The 25,746-nt window shown below is 47.9% G+C and overlaps 2 protein-coding genes across 3 annotated transcripts; one reads left to right on the plus strand and one right to left on the minus strand.

The window, feature by feature from the left end:
* Window positions 1-234: 234 nt before the first annotated feature.
* sympk (symplekin) lies at window positions 235-9,865 on the minus strand. 2 transcript variants are annotated; one of them, XM_028022360.1, is made up of 27 exons: window positions 9,696-9,865; window positions 9,311-9,433; window positions 8,575-8,640; window positions 8,409-8,462; window positions 7,787-7,860; window positions 7,581-7,707; window positions 7,237-7,486; window positions 6,997-7,167; window positions 6,618-6,857; window positions 6,398-6,549; window positions 6,175-6,325; window positions 5,651-5,867; window positions 5,432-5,582; window positions 4,643-4,878; window positions 4,281-4,362; window positions 4,093-4,206; window positions 3,661-3,808; window positions 3,421-3,581; window positions 2,909-3,017; window positions 2,724-2,824; window positions 2,557-2,647; window positions 1,956-2,057; window positions 1,248-1,435; window positions 1,005-1,181; window positions 850-933; window positions 623-784; window positions 235-513 (listed from the first exon to the last, which is right to left on the minus strand). In XM_028022360.1, exons 2-27 carry the CDS (start codon window positions 9,371-9,373, stop codon window positions 301-303), a joined length of 3,684 nt encoding a protein of 1,227 aa, XP_027878161.1. In that variant the 5' UTR covers window positions 9,374-9,433; window positions 9,696-9,865; the 3' UTR covers window positions 235-300. The 2 variants fall into 2 exon arrangements, with proteins under 2 accessions (XP_027878161.1, XP_027878162.1); XM_028022361.1 differs by having other exon boundaries at window positions 235-474; window positions 9,696-9,863.
* Window positions 9,866-10,551: 686 nt separating this feature from the next.
* On the plus strand, window positions 10,552-21,789 carry LOC114148494 (solute carrier family 35 member F5). The gene is made up of 15 exons (XM_028023818.1): window positions 10,552-10,720; window positions 11,489-11,630; window positions 11,721-11,870; window positions 12,036-12,098; window positions 12,195-12,276; window positions 12,913-13,103; window positions 17,186-17,267; window positions 17,355-17,442; window positions 17,529-17,593; window positions 17,667-17,771; window positions 19,281-19,440; window positions 19,507-19,597; window positions 19,663-19,817; window positions 20,665-20,739; window positions 20,878-21,789. The coding sequence occupies exons 2-14, from the start codon at window positions 11,496-11,498 to the stop codon at window positions 20,723-20,725; spliced, it is 1,428 nt and encodes a 475-aa protein (XP_027879619.1). The 5' UTR covers window positions 10,552-10,720; window positions 11,489-11,495; the 3' UTR covers window positions 20,726-20,739; window positions 20,878-21,789.
* The last annotated feature ends 3,957 nt before the right edge of the window (window positions 21,790-25,746 follow it).

The raw sequence follows: 25,746 nt of genomic DNA on the forward strand, positions 1-25,746 counted from the left end.
GTAATCAAGTATAATTTGTAATAAAGTTTTAGGGACGTCCTTTTTTTATTTTCATTTAAGAGTTTTACCCTGATAACTTAATATTAAAGTAACTGGACTTTTACTTGAGTACATTCTGTTTCTACTCTGGACCGATGCATGAAATTGTTCATGAAATAAATTCTGATTCTCGTCTTCTCCGACCAGAATCGTTCAAGTTGGACCTCTGACCTGAAAGGAAGGACAAAACATAAGTTCTGACAAACTAACATTTATTGACCCAGTTGGGGTAAATCTGGTTACAGCAGCAGAACCGTCGGTCTACTCTGGGTCCTCCGACCCGCTTTCAGCTGCAGGCGGTGCCGCCTCTGGTTCTGGAGCCGTGAGCGGTTCCGGCTGATCCGACAGCTCGGCTTCAGGCTCCTCCATCGGTTCCTCCAATGGCTCCTGGCCCGGTTCTGGTTCTGGTTCCTCTGCGGCTTTCGGCTCTTCTTCCTGCAGGAAAGTTCCTCCAGACTTTAACTGACCAGGTTCCTGTTTCGGGTCAGAACCAGAACCACTGGGACTCAAGTCAGTCCATTTGTTTGGTTTTTCGGACCCGAGTCAGGTCGTGGCGACCCGTCAGAACAGGAAGTTGGCTCACCTGGTGAATCGGGTCGGTCGTCTCAGGTGTCAGTGGCTCCGCCTCTTCCTGTTCCATCGGTTCCTCTTCGTCCCTCAGCAGAACTGTTTCCTGCTGTAGCGCCGGTCCTGGTTCTGGTCCAGGTCCTGGTTGCTGTGCGACAGTTGGTTCTGCCGGTTCCTCCTGGAACATCAGAGGACAGTGAGACCCTGAACCCGGCCGGACCCAGAGGGAGGAACGGCACTGACCTCCAGAACCGGCTCCGCTGGCACCGGGTCGAGCTTCTTGTGGGCCTCCAGCACCGCCATGACGGAGTTCGGGATATGAGCTTGCTGTGGGCAGGAAGGGGGACGGTCAGGAGCGTGGCGCAGCACGGCGGGCAGGAAGCGAGAAGAGTTCTGACCTGATGCGGCGTGAAGGACAGGACGTGCTGCAGCAGCGGCGCCCTCATCTCCGGGCAGCGCTCGAACACGCTGGCCAGCTGCAGCGGCGGCAGCTGCAGCAGAACGCTGTAGGACTGCGGCTTGGTCCGCTGGCAGCACTTCACGAAGCCCTCCCACACCTTGGGGTACTTCCACACCTGGAGGACGGGTGGAGGTCAGGCGCTGACCCGATGGAGTCGACTGACCCGGCGGCGGCGGCTCACCTGCTTGACGATGAGGCGGGACAGGATGTTCATGACGAAGCCGCCCAGGCGCGGGTACATAGTGAGGGACTGGATGACGGTGCGCATCAGCAGCATGGGCAGCGGGTTCTGCTCCATCAGCTGCTGCATCACTACCGCCAGAACCTCCGACGTGTAGACGTTCTTCTCCCCGAAGCACAGGTTGGTGGCTGTCGGTCCAAAGGACACAAATTAACCACACAGGAGATCAGACATATTTAATCACCAAAAACATCCTGAAAATACAAAAACTTTATAGGAACACTGACATCTAGTGGTGAGGATGAAGACTGCAACAGATCTGGCCCTCTAGAGGGCGATGTAACACGAGTCAGTGACATCACAGGCGTTAATTAATATGGCTGAATTTAACCCTTAGCATTACTTTCCACTAAACACTGTGTCGGTGTAGCGCCATGGTGTTAGCTTCTGCTAAATACCATGTTGGAAAGCTCGTTTAAAATAATACCTAATAAATCTAATAAAGTTTGTCCTCTTAAATAAATCTTAGTTTTGTTACTTTAGGAGCCGTTTTCTTATTTCTGGGCGTTTAGATGTAAACATCACAGCTGTAAACGATTCAGTTAAACTTGATATTTCTGCTGCTTGGTTTGTTCTCACGCTTCCTGACACATCAGGGTGTTACTGAAACACTGGAACCCCGCAGCAGCTCGGTGTTTGAACTCTGACCTTTGATGATGGATTTCATGTCGCACTTTGTTGAGTCGATGTTGTGCAAGGCGATGAGCAGATCTCCTGGAGTCAGCGGAGAAACCGAAGAGCTTCCCTCACCTGCCAACAGAAACTGAATTCACTGGCAGAAACAGAACCTGTTAGCTAACGGCTAACTGCTAACCCGCTTCGCTGTCATCAAGACAAATTGTTTATAAACAGGTTTTTGTTTCCTTTTGCTTTGGTTTGATAGTAAAACATGTTTAAGCCGCCTGGTGATCCAGCTGCACCAACATGCTGAGAAAATCTCATCAGCTGATCGGACACACCGGGTCGCTGGATCCGGACTCCAGAACCAGTAACGTTGTTCCTGGTTTGACTAAAACTAATGTTTCCAGATGCTGTAAAACCTGAGAGTCCTCTGTGGCGTCACGTCTAAACGTTTCCCTACAGAACCATTCACTACGCTATGCGGTTCCCACGCAAACATCCTGCTGTGTTCGTTTGGTACCGAACCACCAGAACCGGATATTTTACACCCCCAGCTGTTACAGAACATCTGAGGCCCAGCAGTAGCGCGGGGGAAGCGGCGCCCCCCGGTGGGGAAGCAGAGCCGTACTGTGCTGAGTTCCCAGCAGCCGGTTGAAGACTTCCTTCACGACGATCGGGTTGAGCTTGATGAGCTTCGGCAGAGCCTGGATGACTTCATTCTGAGGAGGAAACAGAACCGTCAGCGAAACGCCAGCCGAGCGGCGCCGGACCGACCCGTTCCCTCGGCAACTCCACCTTCTCCAGGCCGTTGATGACCGGGATCAGGAAGCGGACGTCCGGAACACGCTTGTGGTAGAGGTCCCGGACCCGCTCCACCAGCTCCGGCGACGGAGGCACTGGGCGGAGGAACGACATGCATCAGAACCGGACCGGTCCCATCTGGACCTTCATGTTTCTGTCTGGGTTCAGATCTTTTCTACCTTTATCGGTCAGAATGTGCAGACAGCGAGTGACCAGAGTCTCCGCCCCTTTAGGACAGTTTTCAACCAGAAGAAGCAGCTCTGGAGAGTTCATCCCCATCCCGCGGATCTGCAAGGACAAAAACCCAAACAGTCAGGATGAGCTATAGATCTATAGATCTGCAGAGTCATTCTAACTGCTAATGTCTCAGGTCCAGAACAGAGAACATGTGCTGCAGGCTCACAGGTAAGAGGAATGGTACAAACATCATTCCTTGTCTTCATTAGACACAGAAATCGCTCATTTTATACAGGAACACCTCCATTAGCGCTTAGCTTGCTAGCTTCCCCTGAATTCATTCTAAAGCACTAATTTCCTTAGCTGTTACATAACAAAATAAAATCAGAAGCGTACAAGTGGATTGCAGATTCAGACCGGCTGACTCTGCTGATCCACACGGGGTCATAAGTATACATACACCCCGTAATGTCTGGTCAAACGTTTCCTAGAGGAGACACGAGGACGGACTCACCGGCTGCTCGATGGCGCGCAGCACGCTGCGCTTGATGTCGGCGATGGCCTCGGTGTAGACAGACGCCAGCTCATGGACCAGCCGGTGGTTCAGAGGAAGGAGGGACAGGTAGAGGAAGAGACACTGTCTCACCGTCTCCTCCGTCCACGGAGCAGCAACCTCTGCAGGGACATCAGACATTAGTCCCTCTGCAAACGTAGCCGCTTCCTGCGCCGTGACGGGTCGGTGAGGGACGCTGACCCGTGTCCTTGTCGGCGCCGAACAGCAGCGAGGGCGGGTTCGGGTGAACCAGGAGCTGCAGGTAGTTCAGGGCAAACTTCTCGATGTAGTCCCTCAGGTGATCCTTCTCATACATCCGCTTCAGGAAGGCCAGAGCTGTGCTGCGGACCTGCAGCACACCGACAGCTCTATCTTAGCATTAGCTTTAGCACTAGCATTAGCTTTAGCACTAGCATCTGATTTATGCTTATCAGAGCTTTAGCTAAAAACAAGCAGCTGACCAGATCGAGAAGACAAGATTTATCAGAGCTTTAGCTTTAGTTCAGATTCAGATTGATCTGATGATATTTGGTCCATTTTCATGTATAAAATCAGGACGGATGGATTTGATGAAACCAGTATAAACCAGTGGGACCAGTCCGGTCAAACCCAGCCCAGTCAGCAGAACCAGACCTTCTCTTTTTCGTGGGAGCTGAGGTCCAGCAGAACATGGAGGTACTGGAACTGCCTGGATGGCCTCTTGACGATCAGCTCCTTCAGCGTCGTCATGCCCAGATAAACCCGGGACTGAAACAGAGGTCAGAGGTCAGCAGACAGCTCAGCGGGACAGCCAGAGGCGGGGGACGGTGCGACTCGGTTACCTCGTCCTCACAGTAGCGGCGGATCACATCCAGCGCCGACTCGGTGATGATGGGAGCCTCCAGAACCAGCTTGGTGAAGAGCCTGGAACAGGAAACGGGTCAGACTGATCCGGTTGCTACGGACTGTCATCCGGTTGCTATGGACATTTCAGGTTCTTCCAGACTTTCCCAGAAATTCAGATTAAGCCAAAAATAATTAATCTTTGAATTTATGTTCAATATTTCAACAGAAACTGGTGACTGGAAAAACCCGGAACCGGATCGACACAAATAAGGAAATGAGGCAGGAAATGGGTAGGGAGTGGGACACATTGGAGGGACAGAATGGACAGAGTGGACATCATGGCGGCCGCCCCACTGACCCGTCCCTCTGCTCGGGTTTCTCCTGCAGCCCGGACAGCAGCGTGTAGAGGCAGTGGTCGTATCCGTCCAGCAGGCCGGCCGGCAGCTGGCTCAGGTAGCTGTTGTACTCCTGGTACAGCAGAGAGAAGGCCAGGTCGCTACGGCAACGCATGTCCTCCAGGACGTAGTCCAGGACGTCCTCCTTCATCACGCCCTCGAACTGGGTCACCAACCGGGACAGCAGCTTCACCCTGACCTGCAGCATCATCATCATCATCATAGTTACATATCCATGGAAATGTGGGACTTACCCAGCCAATCACAGACGAGTATTCCTCAATCACGAGGCAACCAGCCAATCAGAAACTGCACAAGCAACGAAAACCTAATACTGGAGATGCTTTAACTCCAGAGAACATTTATTCAAGCATAAAAATACTTTTTGTCCATTTCAGGTATTTTTTTACTTTTGTTTTAACTTTTTGTCATCATCACTGACGGCGTTTCAATGCAGAGTAAGTGGAGGGGGCGGAGCTTAACTGGCCAGGGTTCAAAAGAAGACATCAGCCAAGCAGGTTAGCATTAGCTTCTGCTAAATACATGTCGGTACTTAGTGGAACAAGAGGCAGGAAGAAAAACAGTTAAATTTTAGTATCAAATATTCAACACTTAAAAAACAGATTATTGTTATTAATATCTAGAAATTCAGAATAAACTTCCTGTTTCTGTTCATCTCTGATCATCCAGACCTAAAACCATTTTTCCAGATGGACCTGACCGGACTGGACTGGACCGCCCTCGGCTCTTACGTGGGACATGCCGCTCTGGGTGACCGCCTTCTCCGAGTGCAGGATGCGCTTCACGGCTCTGGAGGACAGCGATCCGATCTGCGAGTCGGACAGCGGCTGAACCACGTCCGCCAGGCGGAACACCTTCTTCCTGCCGCCGGCACCCGCCATCCTGCAGAGGAGCACAGCGTCAGGGCGGCCTACAGACCACCGGGACGGTTTTGGTTCCGGCAGGCTCACTTGGTCTGGACGGAGGGCAGGATGGGCTCAGGAAGCCTCTTGATGGCGGGCGCCTCGGGGGCGGGCGGCTTCTCGCTGTAGCCGCCCACCACGGAGATGGCCTGGCCCACCATGGAGGACAGCGACCGCCTGATCAGGACGTCCTTCCCTCCCGACTCGTCCTCCGCCGGCTCCTCTTTCCCCGACTCGTCCTCCCGCGCCTTGCACTGCTCCAGACCTGACAGGAAACACGGCCGCATCACTGTGATGTCACAGCTGCCTGGGCTTCTGATTGGTCAGTCACCAACATGCTGCTGAAGCTGCTCAGACTCTTTATCCACAGAAACTCTGAAGCATCCAGCTTCTCATGCTAATGCAGCTAGCCACAAGCTAGTACAGCTCCTCATGCTAATGCAGCTAGGCACAAGCTAGTACAGCTCCTCATGCTAATGCAGCTAGCCACAAGCTAGTACAGCTCCTCATGCTAATCCAGCTAGGTTCCAGATGCTAGCACAGCTAGCTCTGCAGCCGTTAGCAGCGCTGACCTGGTCCGATCCCGGCCGCTGTCATCTGGGTCGCCATCAGCCGGGCCAGGTGTTTGATCTGGGCGTCGGTTCCGGCCGACTCCACAGGTGTGTAGGTGGCCTGGAAGGACGCCGGCATGACGTCCGGCAGGTACACCATGCTGATGAGAACCTGGCAGACAGACGGACGTCAGCGGGACGGGTCCGGGGCGACGCAGACAAACAGGAAGTGGCGGCGCCTCACCAGGTTGGCAACGTTCTCTGAGGTCAGCAGGGGTCGCAGGAACTCGGCCGTCAGGTCGATGGCTGACTGCGGAGTCGGGGCGGCCGCCGGCATCGGGGCGGCGAGCGGCACCGGCTCCTCTTTGTCCTCGTCATCTTCGATGAGTGCCGGCTCTGAGGGCAACAGGACTTTGATTAGACCGCGGGCGGGTGGGCGGAGCCGGGCAAGGGGGGTCACTCACCCATCTTGACCTTCTTGCCCTCGGCGGCGGGCTCGTAGCGCGGGCGCTTCCTCTGCTCGCGCGGCAGCGGCGTGTTGCGGCTGATCTCGCTCTGCGGCATGCCCAGGTCCAGCAGCAGCGTGCCGATCTGGACCTGGAACTCCAGGCTGCACGGATGCTTCAGAACCGACACCAGGTGCAGCTTCAGGTTCTTCCTCACGCTGCTCACCTGGGACTTGGCCAAGGTGGGGGGCAGGTTGGCTGTGGGGGGGTAATTATCAAGTAATCAGTTTAATCAATTAGTCTGTTCATCAAACTGTCATCCCTCCATTTGTTCATACAACCAAACATCCATCCGTCCATCAGTAGATTTTCTGCCTCTGTGACCTCTGACCCTCACCATGCAGCGTCTCGTAGGCCTGCACCACCTCGGACATGAACATGGGCCGTTGCCTAGCGATGGTTGCTAGGGAGCCGAGCGCGGTTGTCAGGTTGATGCTGGAAATGGCCGGGTGAACCATGAACTTCAGCAGCTTGTCCAGCGCCGTCTTCCCCTCGTCGCACAGAGCGTCTGCAGACCAGAGACACGGTTAGCGCCGCCGCCGCCACGCCTCCTCTGACCTCTGACCCCGGGCCGTACCATAGCGGATGTAGGGGTGGTCCCTGGGAACCTTGTCCAGGCTGATGTCTCCTTCCTGTCTCTTGGGGACGTCGGACTCGGGCGTCCGCGGCGACAGCGTGACGATCAGCGACTCGGTGAACTTGATGGCGTGCGTCCGGACGCCGTCGTTCTCCGAGTCGAGCATGCTCAGAACGTCTCCGGTCATCTGGGACACCAAGTCCCAGCAGGCCTCCTGCATCTCCGACACCGACCGGGACCGGACCAGCCACTGACGGAAAGAACCGAAACCGGATCAGGTAAAAGTTTGGGTTCTCTCTGCTGGGTTCCGGTCCGGTCGGTTCTGGTCGGCCCGCTCCTCCTACCTGCAGGGCGACCTTGTAGAGCTGCGTCAGGGACAGGATGGCCTTCTTCACCACGTTGACGCTGTCGTCCTTCAGCAGCAGGTTCAGGTTGGCGATGAGCCGCAGCAGAAGCTCGTTGTCCCGTTTGCTGAACGGGTCAGAAACGACAGGAAGTGAGGTTCTGGAGGGAAATCAGAACCAGAACCGGCAGAGTTCTGGCAGCTCACCAGGCTTCCTCGATGAACCCGATCACAAACTTCCTGACTTCCATGGACCGATCCGTCTGGAAGGCGATGATCTCCTGAGCAACAGAAACATTTAAAATCAGATTAAAACACTGAAATATGATGAATCAGCAAACGAGGCTGATCAAAATAAACTCTGACTGAATGGCAGCTTCATCAAGTTCGACTTTAAAATAAAAATATTTATTAATAGGAGAAGAATATAATAAAATCATCAACAATCCCTTTAATAAAAACAAAACTAAAGCTGAATTTGTATCTTTTTAAATGGAGAATCATTTACATCATTAAATCACTTCATGTAACGTGTGAACAATAAATGCTTAACTAAATGCATAGATCATTTATTAAATAAATAGTTAAAATGCAAAATGCCAAAACATCCATCTGTCAATAAGATTCATTTATTTTCTAATGTTTTACACATTTCGACCAGCAGGGGGCAGTAAATGTGAAGATTGCTGTAAATAGATCATTAAAACTGAAGAATCGAGTTATTTATTATGAGGTTAATGATAGAACATTGTTTTTATTCTAGGTGTAAAAGTCTTCATCCAGTTTTATTTTTATTCATTTTTCCATAACTCTGTTTTTTTTTACTTACATCCAGGAAGTTGTCCAGAAGAGACGGATCCTTGTTGATGATGAGTTCCTGAACCTGAAGGAGACGAACTGAGAATCAGAGCTACTGCAGCACAACCTGCCAGCAGGGGGCGCCCCCTCGAAAACACACAGAATAATGGATTTTACTGCAGAGAAAACAAACAAACCTGTTTGAGAACAGTGAGCTTTTCATCCGCGGGGATCAGAGCCGCCTGGTTCAGCAGCTCCACCACCTGAAGGATAAAAAACCAAACATTTTCTGGTTTCTAAAGGAAAAAACTGAGAAATGTTTCAGTTAAAACAACAGCAGCAGCTTCATTTTACACAAAATTATCTCTGCAGCAGAAACTGCTGCTCCATAAATATCTATTTAATGTCTTTCTTCTTTCCTTCAAAGCTAAAGGAAACCCGGATGAAATCCTGAAATCCAAGATATTCCAGGATATTCCAGGAAAGAAAGGATCCATCGTCTCTCCAGGATCACAGAGAATTTCTAAAAGGAAGCGTCTGCATCAGAAGAACCAACTCAGCTGCCTCCTTTACTCAAAGCAGATAAGCTACATGCAGATGATGGAGCTCCGACCTTATCGCCAGGAGATGGTTGCTATGGTGACAGTCCATATTTCTTGACTACCTGATCTAAATGTGTACAGGTGCAAAGAATGATTCTTCATAAAATCAGGAAAATGATGGCCAACCCTGAGCATCCGCTTCATTACCGCTGGAACGCAGACTGCTACAGGAGGTCCTTCATGTAAAATCTACAACTCTCTGAAGAACCTTTAATTTACATTTTATGTTTCTTTGGGATCAGAAGTTTTGAAACAGATAGAAGTAGTTGATCAGTTTCTCTCAGTCTGAATCCTTTTATTGATCTGAGCCAGAATTATTCATAATTATCACCTTCTCGCTGGTGGTGACGTCGATGACAGCAGGAGGCTCCCCGTCCTTTGAAGGACGCTCCATGATGCTGCTGTTAGTCGATCACAGTGAGGACGGCATGGTCTGGAAAAATCCTGGAAAATTCTGGAAAACATGGAACCGGTTCAATGGAAGTTAACCAGAAAACTGTCTGGAGTCCAAATTCTTCACACCGAAACACGAACCGAGTCACTAATAATAAAGTGGCTGATATTTACGTTATGAATATGAACAAATAAAATAATAACAAAGGTTAAAAACGAATTTTAATTAGAAAGTACCACAATTATCTTAGCCGCTATGCTAACCATGATGCTAACTTGCCCCGTTTAAACTTAATTAAAACATTTGAAACACAACAACATACCGCTTTAATTCTGTCCTCTGGTTAAAGTACGTAGTTATAACTGGCCGGCAGGAAAATAGTTTCTTTCCAGAATATTTAATTCATTTATTTATTACAACAAAACACTGTTAGCGCGGAAGGCAAGAAGCCATTCTTCTTCTTCTTTTTCCGGTGTTATTTCTGAATCAGTGCGTTTGTGCAACAGCACCACCTAGTGTACAGAAGGCGGATCGGCATGTATTGGTATCATGTATGACTGTATGAGGATGTCATTATCTTTGATCCAATACATACTGTTTTTTAGTTTTGTGTCATAAAGTTAAATGAACAATATTTCCTAATTAAATAAATGTTATCATTATTTCTTTCAGTTTCCAATATTTCCAAAGTCCATCCTGTCTTAGTTTTATTCTCTTTCAGATTAAGAAACGTAGCAGTTCAGCAAAACATCTTCTACATTTTATTTCTTTATGTCATGAATTCGATTGAATACATTATCCACTGTTATAAAACTGCGCTTAAAGGAGACATATTTTGAGTTCTTTAACTCAAACAGATTAGAGATAATAAATTATAAATATGAATTTACTGGCATTTTTTATAGTTTATAAATTCACAGGTCGGCGTAAGATCTCATGTAATTATTACAGCTTTAAACAAAACAAAACATGAAATTGAGAAGAAAATAAACAATAAGATAATATTTGGATGTTTAATGTCACAGTTTAATAAAATATGTAACTTTGAACACATACTATATAAATATTGAGACAATTTTATCTATAAATAAAAATCTTAATGTTAAGAAACCTGTTCTAGTTTCTAGTTTTCGTAACGTCACATTGTAGGAATACATTTCCCAGAAGGCTTTGCGCCGCCAGTGACACTGCTAGTCAATTACAAAGAGAGGAGGAAATGCTAATGTTTACAACCAGTGAAGTGTCTCCAGTTTCCCAGTAAAACCAGTGATATAGGTCATTTTGCTGCACGGAGTGAAATGACAGTTAGATAATGTGTCAAATTAAATGACGAGGTTAAACATTCAGGTAAGAAAAATAGATTTTATCGCATTTTTAGTCTGATACTTTAGTCGAGCTTGTTAGCGCTTAGCTTGATAAACATTTGGCTAAACTGCGACCTAAACCTGAACATCAGACGTTTTATGAGTATTTATGCCTCTTATCGACCTTAATGTTGTTTATTGCGGATAACCAAAGAACGGTGAATTGGTTTTTACCTTTATTATTACAAATACACATGAAAACTGTGCTATGCATTTGAATTCAGTCCCGTTTAGTCCACTGCAACCCAGCTGGTTCCATAGCTCAACCGGTCAGTACCAGAGTCCAGCTGGGTTTACATGAATCCGAGTCCAACTGAAGATGTTCTGGCTCTGGGACAAGAGGTTCTTTAGAAACCAACCAGCATCAGCAGCAGGTCAGGGAGGTTCTGGTTCCGTTTAAACTTGGTTAGCGTCTACAACAACTACCAAAGCTCTGATCAGTCCACCACCTGGACTCGAGACGGACCACCTGGAGACTAGATGGACCATCTCGTCAAGATCTACAACCTGCAGAGGAGATGGATTCTTCGGATCTGACTTGTCACACTTTTAAGATTTTTGTTTTTTGAAGGATTCACGAAAACTTCAACCCACTTAACGGAAAATTCTCAATAAAATAGATCGGGAGAGGCTTTCTGATTGGCTGTTTGGGTGCATGAAGTGTCCTGATTGGATGTCTGTTTGTATGCAGCGTCCTGATTGGCTGTCTGGGTGTGTGCAGCGTCCTGATTGGCTGCCTGTTTGTGTGCAGCGTCCTGATGGATTGGGTGTTCGTCATGAACCGGATGAGCTCTCAGGGCAGCACGGCGGCCCAGCGGCGGCGCATGGCCCTGGGGGTGGTGATCCTGTTGTTGGTGGACGTCATCTGGGTGGCCTCGTCTGAGCTCACCACGGTAACCAGCTTTCATTTAAAGACAGACTGGAAACCACTACAGTACCAGTAACCAGCACCCTGAGTGTTTCTCTGCTGACCTTCTCTCCAGTACATCTTCAAGCGGCAGGACTACAACAAGCCGTTCTTCAGCACCTTCACCAAGACCTCCATGTTTGTTCTCTACCTGTTGGGCTTCCTGCTGTGGCGCCCCTGGAGGCAGCAGTGCAGTGGCGCCCTGAAGCGCCGCCAGTCTGCCTTCGTAAGTCGCTCTACTCTGTTAGGCTGCAAATATTTAGGATTTTATTGATACAACGTGATCCTGAAAGCTGCTTCCTATCATGTTTTCTGTTATTTCTCCTGAAAACTTTGATCTATTTAACATTTTGTTGAGTCAGGAAAGGATTTTCTGTCATTTCTGCTGCAGTTTGCTGACGCTGAGGCCTACTTCGCTCCCTGCACCACTGACAGCGCTGTGAACAACTGCTTGGTGCGTCCTGACCCCCTGCAGCGTCTGTCAGGGTAACAGCCGCTCTCCGTCTGTCTGTTGCTGGTAAAGAGTTTCTTCTTTGTCTGGTTTGTGCAGAGTGAGCCGCTGTACGTCCCGATGAAGTTCCAGGACGCAGCAGCCGATCCGTACGACTGTTTACCTGCAGACTGTGGAGCCGGTGAGTTTAAATCTGATTTCAGCTCTAAATGAAACTCAAACCTCATTACTGATTACAGACATGAACCAACAGCAGGCTGGAAAAACACCAGCAATGACCGTCAATCTGGGAAGGGTCAAAGGTCAGCTGGATCCTACATTCTCCAGAGATCAAGATCATTCCCAAGATAATAGAAAATGTAAAATAATTTTAGGAATTAATGTAGAAAAATAAAATATTTAATATAGTATATAGTACAGAATATATAAAATTATACATATATAATATTTTGGAAATTAACTAAAATGAATAAATAAGTAAAATCATGATAACATTTTTAAACTAAACAAAAAGTTAAAAATAAAATTAAAACAACCGGAGAAAGTATTGTTCCCAAAATCTCAGATGACAAGCAGGTGCTAACATAGCATCTGATGCTAACATAACCTCTGATGCTAATGTAGCCTCTGATGCTAACATAGCTCCTGATGTTAACATCTGCAGGTCTGTGTAGCCTGTTAGCATCAGTGAAGCTCCTAGTTCTGACCCATAAACCACAGACTTAAGTCATCTAGATTGTATGTATTTCCTGTTTGGAGGTGTTTAAGTGAATCCTGTTTGCCCCTCCCCCCCACCCCCTCTGTTCCGATGCCCCAGCCTCCAAAAAGCAGCGAGTTCGTTTCAGCAACATCATGGAGGTGCGTCAGCTGCCGTCCACCCAGGCTCTGGAGGCCAAACTGTCCCGTATGTCCTACCCGGCCGCCAAGGACCACGAGGCCCTGCTGCGCACAGTGGGGAAGCTAACCATCACCGATGTGGCTAAAATCAGCTTCTTCTTCTGCTTTGTGGTGAGGAAAGCTGGTCCTCCACACAGAGGAGCTAACTGCTCGCCTTTAATGTTCAGAGCTTTAATATTCTGATAACTTTAAAACGTTTAGGGCACAAGAAACTTTATTGAGGAAACAAAATGAACAAACTGGGTATTACGGTTGAATTTAAGCAATTTAGCTTTATCCATCCATCCATCCATCTTCTTCCGCTTATCCGAGGTCGGGTCGCGGGGGTAGCAGCTTCAGAAGGGAGGCCCAGACTTCCCTCTCTCCGGCCACTTCTTCTAGCTCTTCTGGGGGAATCCCGAGGCGTTCCCAGGCCAGCCGAGAGACATAGTCTCTCCAGCGTGTCCTGGGTCTTCCCCGGGGCCTCCTCCTGGTGGGACGTGCCCGGAACACCTCACCAGGGAGGCGTCCAGGAGGCATCCTGACCAGATGCCCAAGCCACCTCAACTGGCTCCTCTCGATGTGAAGGAGCAGCGGCTCTACTCTGAGTCCCTCCCGGATGACTGAGCTTCTCACCCTATCTCTAAGGGAGAGCCCAGCCACCCTACGGAGAAAACCCATTTCGGCCGCTTGTATCCGCGATCTCGTTCTTTCGGTCATGACCCAAAGCTCATGACCATAGATGAGGGTGGGAACGTAGATCGACCGGTAAATCGAGAGCTTCGCTTTTTGGCTCAGCTCTCTCTTCACCACGACGGACCGGTACAGCGCCCGCTTGACAGCAGACGCTGCGCCAATCCGCCTGTCGATCTCCCGCTCCCTTCTTCCCCCATTCGTGAACAAGATCCCGAGATACTTAAACTCCTCCACTTGGGGCAGGACACCCCCCCGGACCCGGAGAAGGCACTCTACCCTTTTCCGGCTCAAGACCATGGCCTCGGATTTGGAGGCACTGATCCCCATCCCGGCCGCTTCACACTCGGCTGCGAACCGCTCCAGCGAGAGCTGCAGATCACGACCCGATGAAGCCAAAAGGACCACATCGTCTGCGAAAAGCAGAGATGAGATCCTAAGGCCACCAAATCGGATCCCCTCAACACCTTGGCTGCGCCTAGAAATTCTGTCCATAAAAGTGATGAACAGAATCGGTGACAAAGGGCAGCCCTGGCGGAGTCCAACTCTCACCGGAAACGAGCCCGACTTACTGCCGGCAATGCGGACCAGACTCTGACACCGGTCATACAGGGACCTGACAGCCCGTATCAAAGGGCCCGGTACCCCATACTCCCGGAGAACCCCCCACAGGGCTCCCCGAGGGACACGGTCGAATGCCTTCTCCAAGTCCACAAAACACATGTAGACTGGTTGGGCGAACTCCCATGCACCCTCCAGGACCCTGCCGAGGGTGTAGAGCTGGTCCAGTGTTCCACGACCAGGACGAAAACCACACTGCTCTTCCTGAATCCGAGGTTCGACTATCCGACGGACCCTCCTCTCCAGGACCCCTGAATAGACCTTGCCAGGGAGGCTTAAGAGTGTGACCCCTCTATAATTGGAGCACACCCTCCGGTCCCCCTTTTTGAACAGGGGGACCACCACCCCAGTCTGCCAGTCCAGGGGAACTGCCCCTGATGTCCATGCGATATTGCAGAGTCGCGTCAACCAACACAACCCTACAACATCCAGAGCCTTAAGGAACTCCGGGCGGATCTCATCCACCCCCGGGGCCCTGCCACCGAGGAGCTTTTTAACCACCTCGGCGACCTCGCCCCCAGAGATTGGAGAGCCCAACCCAGAGTCCCCAGGCTCCGCTTCCTCAGTGGAAGGCATGTTGGTGGGATTGAGGAGGTCTTCGAAGTACTCTGCCCACCGGCCCACAATATCCCGAGTAGAGGTCAGCAGCACACCATCCCCACTATAAACAGTGTTTGTGCTGCACCGCTTCCCCCCCCTGAGACGCCGGATGGTGGACCAGAATCGCCTCGAAGCCGTGCGGAAGTCTTTCTCCATGGCCTCTCCAAACTCCTCCCACGCCCGAGTTTTTGCCTCAGCAACCGCCCGAGCCGCATGCCGCTTCGCCCGCCGGTACCCATCAGCTGCTTCCGGAGTCCCACAGGCCAAAAAGGCCCGATAGGACTCCTTCTTCAGCCTGACTGCATCCCTCACCGAAGGTGTCCACCAACAGGTTCGAGGGTTGCCGCCGCAACAGGCACCGACAACCTTGCGGCCACAGCTCCGATCGGCCGCCTCGACAATGGAGGCACGGAACACGGTCCACTCAGACTCCATGTCCCCCACCTCCCCTGGGACGTGTTCGAAGTTTTGCCGGAGATGGGAGTTAAAGCTCCGTCTCACAGGGGATTCCGCCAGACGTTCCCAGCAGACCCTCATAACACGTTTGGGCATGCCAGGTCTGACCGGCTTCCTCCCCCACCACCGGAGCCAACTCACCACCAGGTAGTGGTCAGTGGACAGATCCGCACCTCTCTTCACCCGAGTGTCCAAGACATACGGCCGCAGATCCGATGAAACGATGACAAAGTCGATCATCGAACTGCGGCCTAGGGTGTCCTGGTGCCAAGTGCACATATGGACACCCTTATGCTTGAACATGGTGTTCGTTATGGACAATCCATGGCGAGCACAGAAGTCCAGCAACAGAACACCGCTCGAGTTCAGATCGGGCGGGCCGTTCCTCCCAACCACGCCCCTCCAGGTCTCACTGTCGTTGCCCACGTGAGCGTTGAAGTCCCCCAGCAGAACAAGGGAGTCCCCAGGAGGAGCACTCTCCAGTACCCCCTCTAAGGACTCCAAAAAGGGTGGGTAATCTGAACTGTCGTTCCCGTAAGCACAAACGACAGTCAGAACCCGTCCCCCCACCCGTAGGCGGAGGGATGCTACCCTCTCGTTCACCGGGGTAAACCCCAACGTACAGGCGCCGAGATGGGGAGCAACAAGTATGCCCACTCCTGCCCGACGTCTCTCTCCCTGGGCAACTCCAGAGTGGAAGTATGTCCAGCCCCTCTCAAGGAGACTGGTTCCAGAACCAGAGCCATGCGTCGAGGTGAGACCGACTATTTCTAGCCGGAACCTCTCGACTTCACGCACTAGCTCCGGCTCCTTCCCCACCAGAGAGGTGACATTCCACGTCCCAAGAGCCAGTTTCTGCAACCGAGGATCGGACCGCCAGGGTCCCCTCCCTCTGCTGCCACCCATCCCACACTGCACCCGACCCCTTTGGCCCCTCCCACGGGTGGTGGGCCCATGGGAGGGGGGGCCCATGTTTCCTCTTTGGGCTGAGCCCGGCCGGGCTCCATGGGTAAAAGCCCAGCCACCAGACGCTCGCCATCGTGCCCCCCTCCAGGCCTGGCTCCAGAGTGGGGCCCCGGTGACCCGCGTCCGGGCGAGGGAACACCAAGTCCAATGTTTTTACTCATCATTGGGGTCTTCGGGCTGCACTTTGTCTGGTCCCTCACCTAGGACCTGTCTGCCTTGGGTGACCCTACCAGGGGCATGAAACCCCAGACAGCATAGCTCCTAGGATCATTGGGGCACTCAAACCCCTCCACCACGATAAGGTGGCAGCCCATGGAGGAGCAATTTAGCTTTAGCTTCTGCTAAATACCAATGTAGCGCTAGAGTACTGTTGTGATTTAAAGTCGACGGACCAAATAAGTGTGAGCGCACAAACAGGAAATCAGCCAACACAGAATAACCAGAGTTTACTTTTTTTATTCTTTTTTAGCGCTAGAAAAGAAAGAAACGCTCACCCTTACAGGCTAATTTGTTGTAAAATGAATATGACCAAATTTACACAGCATCTGATCAAAAACGGAAGAATCACTGGTTATATCTAAAAACACGCCCAGTGGTTGCCTGATGTCGTACGTCAGCTAAGTTGCTATTTCTACAAAGGCCTTTGTGTGAAAGTGAAGAATTCCATGTGTGTAACAAACTGTGTGCGTCCTTGATAAGTGTCTCAACAGTCGTTAAGCCCTTTATGTTTAGCACTGCTAGCTTTTAAGTTAGCTACACTAACTGACTGGCTTGAAGGTTATTTTCTAAACTGGACCATATTTTCATTTGTTCATCTGGACCAGTTAAAGATGAACAGGTTTCGTCTTTAACTGGTCCCTTCCTCCTCTGACCTCCAGTGGTTCCTGGCTAACCTTTCCTACCAGGAAGCTCTGTCTGACACACAGGTGGCCATCGTCAACATCCTGTCCTCCACCTCAGGTCGTTCTCTCCTCCTCTACGTCTGAGACTCAAGTTTAGCTGAGCTACGTTGACTGAAACCTTCTGTGATGTCATTTCCCTCTTCAGGCCTCTTTACGCTCATCTTGGCAGCCATCTTCCCCAGTAACAGCAGCGACCGGTTCACGTTGTCCAAACTGTTGGCTGTGGCTCTCAGGTGAGCCAGTGCTTTAGCTTTCCAGGTGCTAGCTAAGAGTTGTTTTAAAGATAAATGTTGTTACTGTTGGTTTTCCTGTGCTTCAGCATGGGAGGAGTCGCTCTGGTGAGTCTGTCCAGCATGGACAGCCCTGATGAGAAAGGAGTCGTAGGTAACGTCAGATCTACTGTCCTCCGTTGGTGAAAGCATTTAGCTAGCTGTGGCTAACCGTTAGCGTCCTGCAGGCTCTCTGTGGTCGTTGGCGGGGGCCATGCTGTACGCCGTTTACATCGTCCTCATCAAGAGGAGAGTGGACCGCGAGGATAAGCTCGACATCCCCATGTTCTTTGGTACGTCGCTTCTTTATTTAACCCTTCTAAATGCTTTTTCTTCCACTGAATGTTTATCACTGATGTCAGGTTTTAACGCACGAAGTCCACTCATCTTCCTTCAACTCATATATTAGGACTGGACAAAATGGCTGAAAATGTATAAGCATTTCATATCATTTCATAGTTTTTTGTTATAAATATCTAAAATTCTGCCACACTGGTTTCCTGTTTTCTCTCCAGCTCGTTTTTTATTTTTAAGCAGTTTTGAGTCACAATGCCAAAACTTTAAGTTACTATACAGATCGTTGCTAGGCAACTGAAGTTGGGGGGAATTGAAACTGTTTGTTACCCAGCCGGTTGTTGCTAGGTAACCAAAGAGCGAGTGAGTTAGTTGATGCCACCCAGCTAGCTTAGTGGCTAAAGTCTTTTGTGTGCCTACATTTCCCAGAATGCTGTGCGGTTCTGGATTGGAGCTCTATATATTGAACTGAATGAATCAGATGTATTGATATTGATCATGTGTCCATGGCGATGTATAATGTTATTGTTTTATTGCCCAGCCCTACAGCTACGGTACGCTAGGTTAGCAGCTCTTCGGGAATTAGCTTAAAGAAACAACAAAGCCTAAAGAAAATCCTTTAAAGCAAGGGGGTCCCAAAGTGGGTCCCTGAGGGCCGGCATCCTGCAGGTTCTAGTCTCTCCCTGGTTTAACGCACCTGGATCCAATGATGGATCATTAGAGGCCTAAGAAGAACTTTGACCTGCTGAAAAGGTTGTTGGTACCAGGGACAGAACTAAACCATGCAGGATCCGGCCCTCCAGGACCCACTTTGGGCCCCCCTGCTTGAAAGGGGTTTTTAAAATCCAGGACTGGATGTAAGAAGAACTGGGCCCTGGGCTCCTGACAGTTTGGGGCCCAACTCTTACAAATTACTTTTACTAATTAAAATTAAATTAACAGTAACGGATTCAGGACTTGGGAACCAAAATGAAATATTTAATTAAAAAAAGAAAATAATTCTAATAACTCAACAATAATCAAGACATAATATTTTAATAATTAAACAAAGTCAACATTTTTTATTACTGGAAATGGATGTCAATTATTGTGAATCCAAAACTGAGATTTTTTTTTGCACGTTTGCCTTATTAAAAGTAAAGCACCCAGTTTGCAAAATGAATAAAAAAATGAATAAAAAATTTAATGTCAGAAACTTGAAGGCGGAGCTTAAGAAAGAGCAGGAGCCTCTTAAAGAGACAGAGGCCCAATTTCACAGCGTTAAATTACAAAGTCAAATTTCTTTGAACTCATATTAGATACATATAGCAATTTCATAACAACTTCAGATAGTTACTTGATTGTGCTATAAAATCTCACTATGTGCCTATAAAATACATAATAATGCCATTTAATACCAGGAAGCAGATTTGGTTGAGTAATGAACTGATTTTAAAATAATTTTTGTATTTTCTGGTGAACAAAAAAATTCCCTGAAAATTTCCTGAAATATATATTCTGTGTTTCAGGATTCGTGGGCCTCTTCAACCTGCTGCTGCTCTGGCCCGGTTTCCTGCTGCTCCATTTCTCCGGCTTCGAGGCCTTTGAGCTCCCCAGCCAGCTGGTCTGGACCTACATCCTGATCAACGGCCTGATTGGAACCGTCTTGTCTGAGTTCCTGTGGCTCTGGTGAGAGGTCAGAGGTCAGAGTGTGTTCGGACCGGGTCGGGATGAGTGACGTGTTTTCCTCTGCAGGGGCTGCTTCCTGACGTCGTCTCTGATCGGGACTCTGGCTCTCAGCCTCACCATCCCACTCTCCATCCTGGCAGACATCTGCCTGCAGAAGGTCGACCCCTGACCTCTGACCTCTGACTCCTCTCCATGCTCTGGCTAACTCTGGTTCCTCTGCAGGTCCGGTTCTCCTGGCTGTTCTTTGCCGGAGCCATCCCCGTCTTCCTCTCCTTCTTCATTGCCGCGTTGCTCTGCCACTACAACAACTGGGACCCGGTGCTGCTGGCGCTGCGCCGCCTCTACACCTTTATGTTCAGGAAGCACCGAGCGCAGAGGTACGGCAACCGCTCAAAGTCAAAATATTTCAATCTGCCAATAATTTCTCTGGAAAAGCTGAAAAAACACAAACTTAGACGATGAATTAAGAAGATTCTGAACTCAGAATGCGTGATGGAGCGACTAACCCCTGCTGACCAGCCAGGGCGCCAGTAGAGAGGAGCAACTCCCATTAAAGCAGCAGTACTATTTAAAATGGACTTTTTTGATCTTCCCATCATGTTGTAGAAATCCATGGCAACCATTCAGCTGTGCAAACACCGTGGAAGTGCAACTCATACATTTTATAAAACTGACAGAACGCCAGAGAAAATAAAAAGTTAACAGTTGAAAGCAGTAGGAGAAGAAAGTTAGACGAGTTCAGATGTGGATCTGATGGAGAACATCTGCAGGTTCTGGTCGGTACCGAGTTTTGGTCACATAAGTTCTTTTAAGTTCTTTTTAACTGACTTCCTGGTTGGGTAGCAGACGCTGCGATGACGTTCTGACATTATCACTGTAATAACGGAAGCTGATTGGCTCAGACCTTCGTCCTGTGGTCGCTCTTCCTCTGGACGTTTTCCAGATGAAAGGATGAATCGCGTTTTCTCTCCTCTATTTTAGATGCCGTTACCATGGTAACTGACGCAGCAGCCGCTGAAAGCGCTGAAGCTGGCTGGAGAGTCGGCCTCCATTGTTGGAGAAATGAACGAGTCATTTCAAAGTTAATAAAAACACATTAAAGGAGCTGCAGACTTTTATGTGTAAAAAACCCAAATATGGAGACAAATCAGTGGTTAATATATTTATGAGGATCATAAGGCTGTTAGCCATGATGATGATGATGATGTGCCTCTTCCTCCTCAGACTGTCAGACGAACAGACTGAAAGCCTTATTCCTCTGCACTCGGTTTCCCCTGATGAGTGACCGTCCTTCTCAAGGTGAGATTTCTAAACTTCACATTTATTAATCATCAGCAGTTAATATTTCCATTTCAGAATTAATAAGGTGACATGTTGAGTTAGAGAGTGAAACGTTCCTGATGAACGGATCTATGATGAGTTTTTCTTCTCTTGCAGCCGTGGAGCCGCTGAGCCAACAGGCCGGAAGCTTCCTGGGCGTTGAACCTGTGCCTCTCATCCATCCAGCCAGCCTGATCTTTTACTTTTGGTTCTTTGTGTCAGTTCTGGTTTTGTAGAACCGGTTCGGGGTCGGATCGTCGTTCTGCTGAGTCAGCTCTACTTAGTGCTGCTGTTTTCAGAAATCAGTTTAAAATCAAACATCCAGTTAAATTCAACTTTATTTGCTTCATTTGAGGCGAATGAAACCAGAACAGCTGATCTGGACCTGAGAACAAACTGAAGCTCAGAACCACTAAAGAACTAAACGTGATGGGGAACCGCCGCGTCACTCTGGACCAGAACACTAATTTCTCCTGGATGGATTCACCTTTAACCTCAGAGGAAATGAAATGATTCAGATTGCTCTGAGTTTCCTCCGTTTAATGGAGATGGGAGCAGAAACCTGTTTCAGGTGAAGAAACACGTTTATTTATCAGTCACTACAGATTTCTACTGAGTGAAGCTGAAAACGCAGCCGGCGCTTCCTGTCTGCTGGGACTTCTGTCCTCAAACAGAGCACTTCTTCTTCTTCATCGTTCCTTCCTGTGAACTCTTCCTCAGCAGGAGAAAAGCCGACTCTTCTCGGTTCGTCCGGTTAAATGTGCAATGTTTTTGCTTCTTGGTTGGTTTTTGTTCGTTGCACTTTCTCTGTTTTTTTTTCTTCTGTGGTGATTTCAGCTGAGAAGATTTTAAAGAACATTAATGTTTATCTTTTATAATGGTGCTTGTGAAATCATGGGTTGGTTTTTTTGTTCTCAGGTTCTCTGTCTTGTTTTGAGAATGTTGTACAATCTAAATAAAAAGGCTTAAAACGTTATATTATTAATAATAATAATAATTGCCCCTTTATCAACCAACTCGTGAATAATTCTTTTATTTTTCAAAACTGTTTTCATACTTCAGTGAACTATTAAAACATATCTTTCTAAAATTCAGAGTGAGGTGTGTTTTGTTTTATAAACGTGTCTCAACCAATCACAGGCTGATTCTTAGGTCACTTCCTGGTTATCCCGGATGTCTCTTCCTCCCGGCCTCTAGGGGGAGCAGTCACACAGTTCCTGATTAAACATCCCGCAGCTTCAGGACGCTGTTTGGGTTATTTAGCCTGAAAATGGGGAGTCATAATTTCACCATGTCAGTTTACAAACGTCTCAATTTGGAACTAAATATTTATTTCATAAAGTATATTTGTGTTTGTCTCGCCTGGTCTGGGCGCAACAAGCTATTAACTCCTACCGAAGGAACGTCATTTAGCTCCGGACCTCCGATCAGAGATGACGGTAAACTATGGATGTTTAGTTTACCCGCTGCGCCACCACAGCACGCCCCACGTGACGTCGCGGGTTCGACTCCCGGTCCCGACGACCTTTACCGCATGTCTTCCCCCCTCTCCTCACCCTCCTTCCTGTCTGCCTACTGTAGAAAAAATACGAGCCGCAAAAAAACTCTTCGGAGAAAATAAAAAAAAAACATAGACGTATGTAGAAAACAAACGTTTTGTAACCTGAGAAGCTGGAAAATATTCCTGCAGACATTAATGTTTTATTCAGCTTTTATTTTGTGTTCCGATCTGAAGCTTCCCTTATTATTATTATTTTTTACCCGTCCAGGGTCTTTTGTGGCTCTAGTGTCCCTTATGTGACAGTATGTGACAGGAAGGGGGGAAGACACGCGGCAAATATCGCCGGGTCCGGGAGTCGAACCCGCGACGGCCGCGTCGAGGACTGAAGGCCTCCAAATACGGGTCGCGCTAACCGCTACGCCACCACGGCACGCCCCCCTTATTATTTTTAAACATAATGCTATGGTAAGCTGACGTCAAAACGGTAGTTTGCATGTAGTACCGGTAGGGGGCGCCGCTGTCTGAGAAAGCCTGGGTTAAACTCAGTGAGACGCATTTCTTCAGGATGGACGCGAGTCTGTTGGAAGGATTTAATATAAACTGGTTTTCTGCTTCCTGTCGGCCCAGTTCCTGCTGGCTGAACGCCCCTCTGTTCTTTATCACCAAACTAACATCCACTCTAATATTTGTCTTCCCTTTTCTGGAATCTCATTATCATCAACGTACAAACACTTCCTCACCTCATGAGATGACAAATTCACTAAATATGTCATAGCTCACTGCTAGGAAAGCACAGTCACCTTTGACCTTTGACCCACCTATCACCCAGCGATGGAGGCTTGAGTCGGCTTAGAGCCAGTTTGTTTTAGTCTCAGTTATTATGGAAAACTGATTTTATGACTCAAACTTCAGCTGAACGTTCATGAGTATTAGTGTTTGAATATTAGTGTTCTTATTAACTGTAAGCAGAAAAACATCATAACTAAAAAGCATAAAAACATGAGTCTGTGTAAAATAAATATTTATTAGTGTTGGATTTACTGGAATTAATCCACATTTAGTAATATTATAATTCATTGAATATGACTACAGGCTGAGCTTTAATGTTTCATGTTTATTAAACTTTAAAACCAAACTGTATTTTAACTTGACTGACGTAAAGAATAAATAATATTTCAAACAGACTAAGGCTTGTAAATCAACGTTAGGAAGATGTCCTGGTAGCTTTATGAATGCTAACAGGAGCTAACTTTAGCTTACCCCTTGATCTTCCTGGAAGCGCCTACTAAAATACTTTTACATTTTTATCAGTGTTAAATAAACTTATGCTCATTGGTTGTCAGAAATAAGAGTTTTAGTCAGACATTTATCCATTTAGGATCGCTAACAAAACATATTTTAACAAGCTAATTCAGTTTTTTACAGTTGAAACATGTGAGTATCTGTTCACACCACAGATGGAGCTAAAGGTAAAGGTTTGTGAAAAATTGGAGAAACAACAAAATACATAAAATCACTCAGTTGAACGGTTTAGCTAACATAGTAAATCTGGCCTTGCGAATAAAAATATTGTGTTAGCAAGCTAAATAGTTAGCTTTCATGCAACTGTCACACTTTCAAACTAAATGTTTAGTTTCTAAACTAAATATTAACTTCAGACTAAATATAAATAGCTGCTAACTAAATATTTAGTTAGCATGCTAAATAGTTTGCTAACATGTAAATGTCAGATTCAAACTAAATATTTAGTATTTTGAAATGAATACTTCTGAGTTTCTACTTCAGAAAAACTTGAATCTTCCTCAAAATTAAAATTCTGTAACGTATCTGTTTGTCAGGATGTTGTTTAAGTGTTTGAATGTATAAGATGCAGATAAATAAATTAAGCTAATTATTGCAACTGCTAATATGGATACATACGACACAGATCCATGTTGCTAACTATGGCGTCCCCCAAGGCTCTATTTTAGGTCCTCTACTGTTTAATGTTTACATGTTGTTGCTTGGTGGGTGGATTCATCAGGAACCATGGAATCAGCTTGTCTCATGACGACCCTCAGCTTTACGTCTGGTTGTCTCATATTAACCAGGTGTAGGAGATTTCTGTGGAGAACCCTGGTTTTCTGGGCATTGTTCTCAGGATATACTTTGTAGATGGGGCTGTCATTAATCTGTTCTTTGACAATGTACACAGTCTGCTCCCAGTATGACCTGAGCTTTCCAGGTCCGCCCTTTTCTCCAAGGTTGCGAACTAGCACTCGGTCTCCAGGCTCTAAGACAATTCCTCTCACATGTTGGTCATAGTGTTTCTTTCCGCGAGCACTCGACTGCTGGCTGTTGTTGGTAGCAATACGATAAGCCTCTTTCATCCTCCTTGCCCACTTTTGTACATATCCATGTGGTGTTCCACTGTCCTTCTCGGTGTTGAGTCCAAACATGAAGTCCACAGGCAAGCGGGGGTGCCGTCCAAACATTAAGAAATGTGGGGAAAACCCAGTGGCCTCATGTTTTGTGCAATTATATGCATGAACAACTTGGGGCAAAAAGTCTTTCCAGTTATCTTTTTCCGTCTCCTCCAGAGCTGCCAGCAAAGTACAGGTCCTTGGTACTAAAACACCTTCATAACGACATGGGTCACCTCAGTACTGAAAGAGTTATCAACCTAGTCCGAGATCGCTTCTACTGGCCCTTTATGAAGAAGGACATCGAGGCTTATGTGAGCAGACTGTGTACATTGTCAAAGAACAGATTAATGACAGCCCCATCTACAAAGTATATCCTGAGAACAATGCCCAGAAAACCAGGGTTCTCCACAGAAATCTCCTACACCTGGTTAATGACCTAGCTGTAACCGGTGATCACAGAAAAGATAAAGCGCCAATCAGAAGCAGAGTCAAAGGTCGCCAGGTTGGTTCTAGCCAAAGTAAAAGAGACAGTGACTCATCAGATTCTGAGAGTGACTCCAGGATGCGTTATTGGCTCAGAGTACCTGTGACAACCAGAGTACAGGAACCAGCCACTCAAACTAATCCAGCCTCAAGCCAAGTTTTCACACCCGTGGACCAAGGGAGGGACTCCCAACTGAACACTACAGATGAAAATGTTCCAACGGAGCATCCACACCCAGCTGAAAATGAACTAGTCCAAAACTGTGAAACGGACAATGAACAAAGAGAACAAGAACTAGAGAGAGACACTGAACAGGTTGAACTTGAAATCGAGCAGCAGGAGCAAGCACCGACTCAGGAGGGATCTCTCAGAAGGTCTACACGGGCAAGGAGACCACCTCAGACACTCAGCTACAACACTTTGGGCCAGCCTTTTTACCAGCCACAAGGGGTCATAGGTCATGTTGGACTGTGTGGGTTACAAGCTCCACCATTGTGGGTAATGCAACCTGTACAAGGACATTTTTATGCTCCTCGTCAGACTGTACCTTATGCTACGGCAGTCCCTTTTACAATGCCTTATAATTTTGTATACTA

This window comes from Xiphophorus couchianus, chromosome 7, assembly GCF_001444195.1.
Source record: "Xiphophorus couchianus chromosome 7, X_couchianus-1.0, whole genome shotgun sequence".
In the NCBI taxonomy this organism is placed as follows: Eukaryota; Metazoa; Chordata; class Actinopteri; order Cyprinodontiformes; family Poeciliidae; genus Xiphophorus; species Xiphophorus couchianus.

Bases quoted from the DNA above. Each gene is read 5' to 3' on its own strand.
- LOC114148494 (XM_028023818.1), top strand. From the start codon at position 11,496: ATGGATTGGGTGTTCGTCATGAACCGGATGAGCTCTCAGGGCAGCACG. The intron at 11,871-12,035 runs GTAAGTCGCTCT...TTTCTGCTGCAG, and splicing joins AGCGCCGCCAGTCTGCCTTC to TTTGCTGACGCTGAGGCCTA. The intron at 13,104-17,185 runs GTGAGGAAAGCT...TCTGACCTCCAG, and splicing joins GCTTCTTCTTCTGCTTTGTG to TGGTTCCTGGCTAACCTTTC.
- sympk (XM_028022360.1), bottom strand. From the start codon at position 9,373: ATGGAGCGTCCTTCAAAGGACGGGGAGCCTCCTGCTGTCATCGACGTC. The intron at 6,326-6,397 runs GTGAGGCGCCGC...TCTGTCTGCCAG, and splicing joins CAGAGAACGTTGCCAACCTG to GTTCTCATCAGCATGGTGTA. The intron at 4,363-4,642 runs GTCAGTGGGGCG...TTCCTGTTCCAG, and splicing joins AAACCCGAGCAGAGGGACGG to GCTCTTCACCAAGCTGGTTC.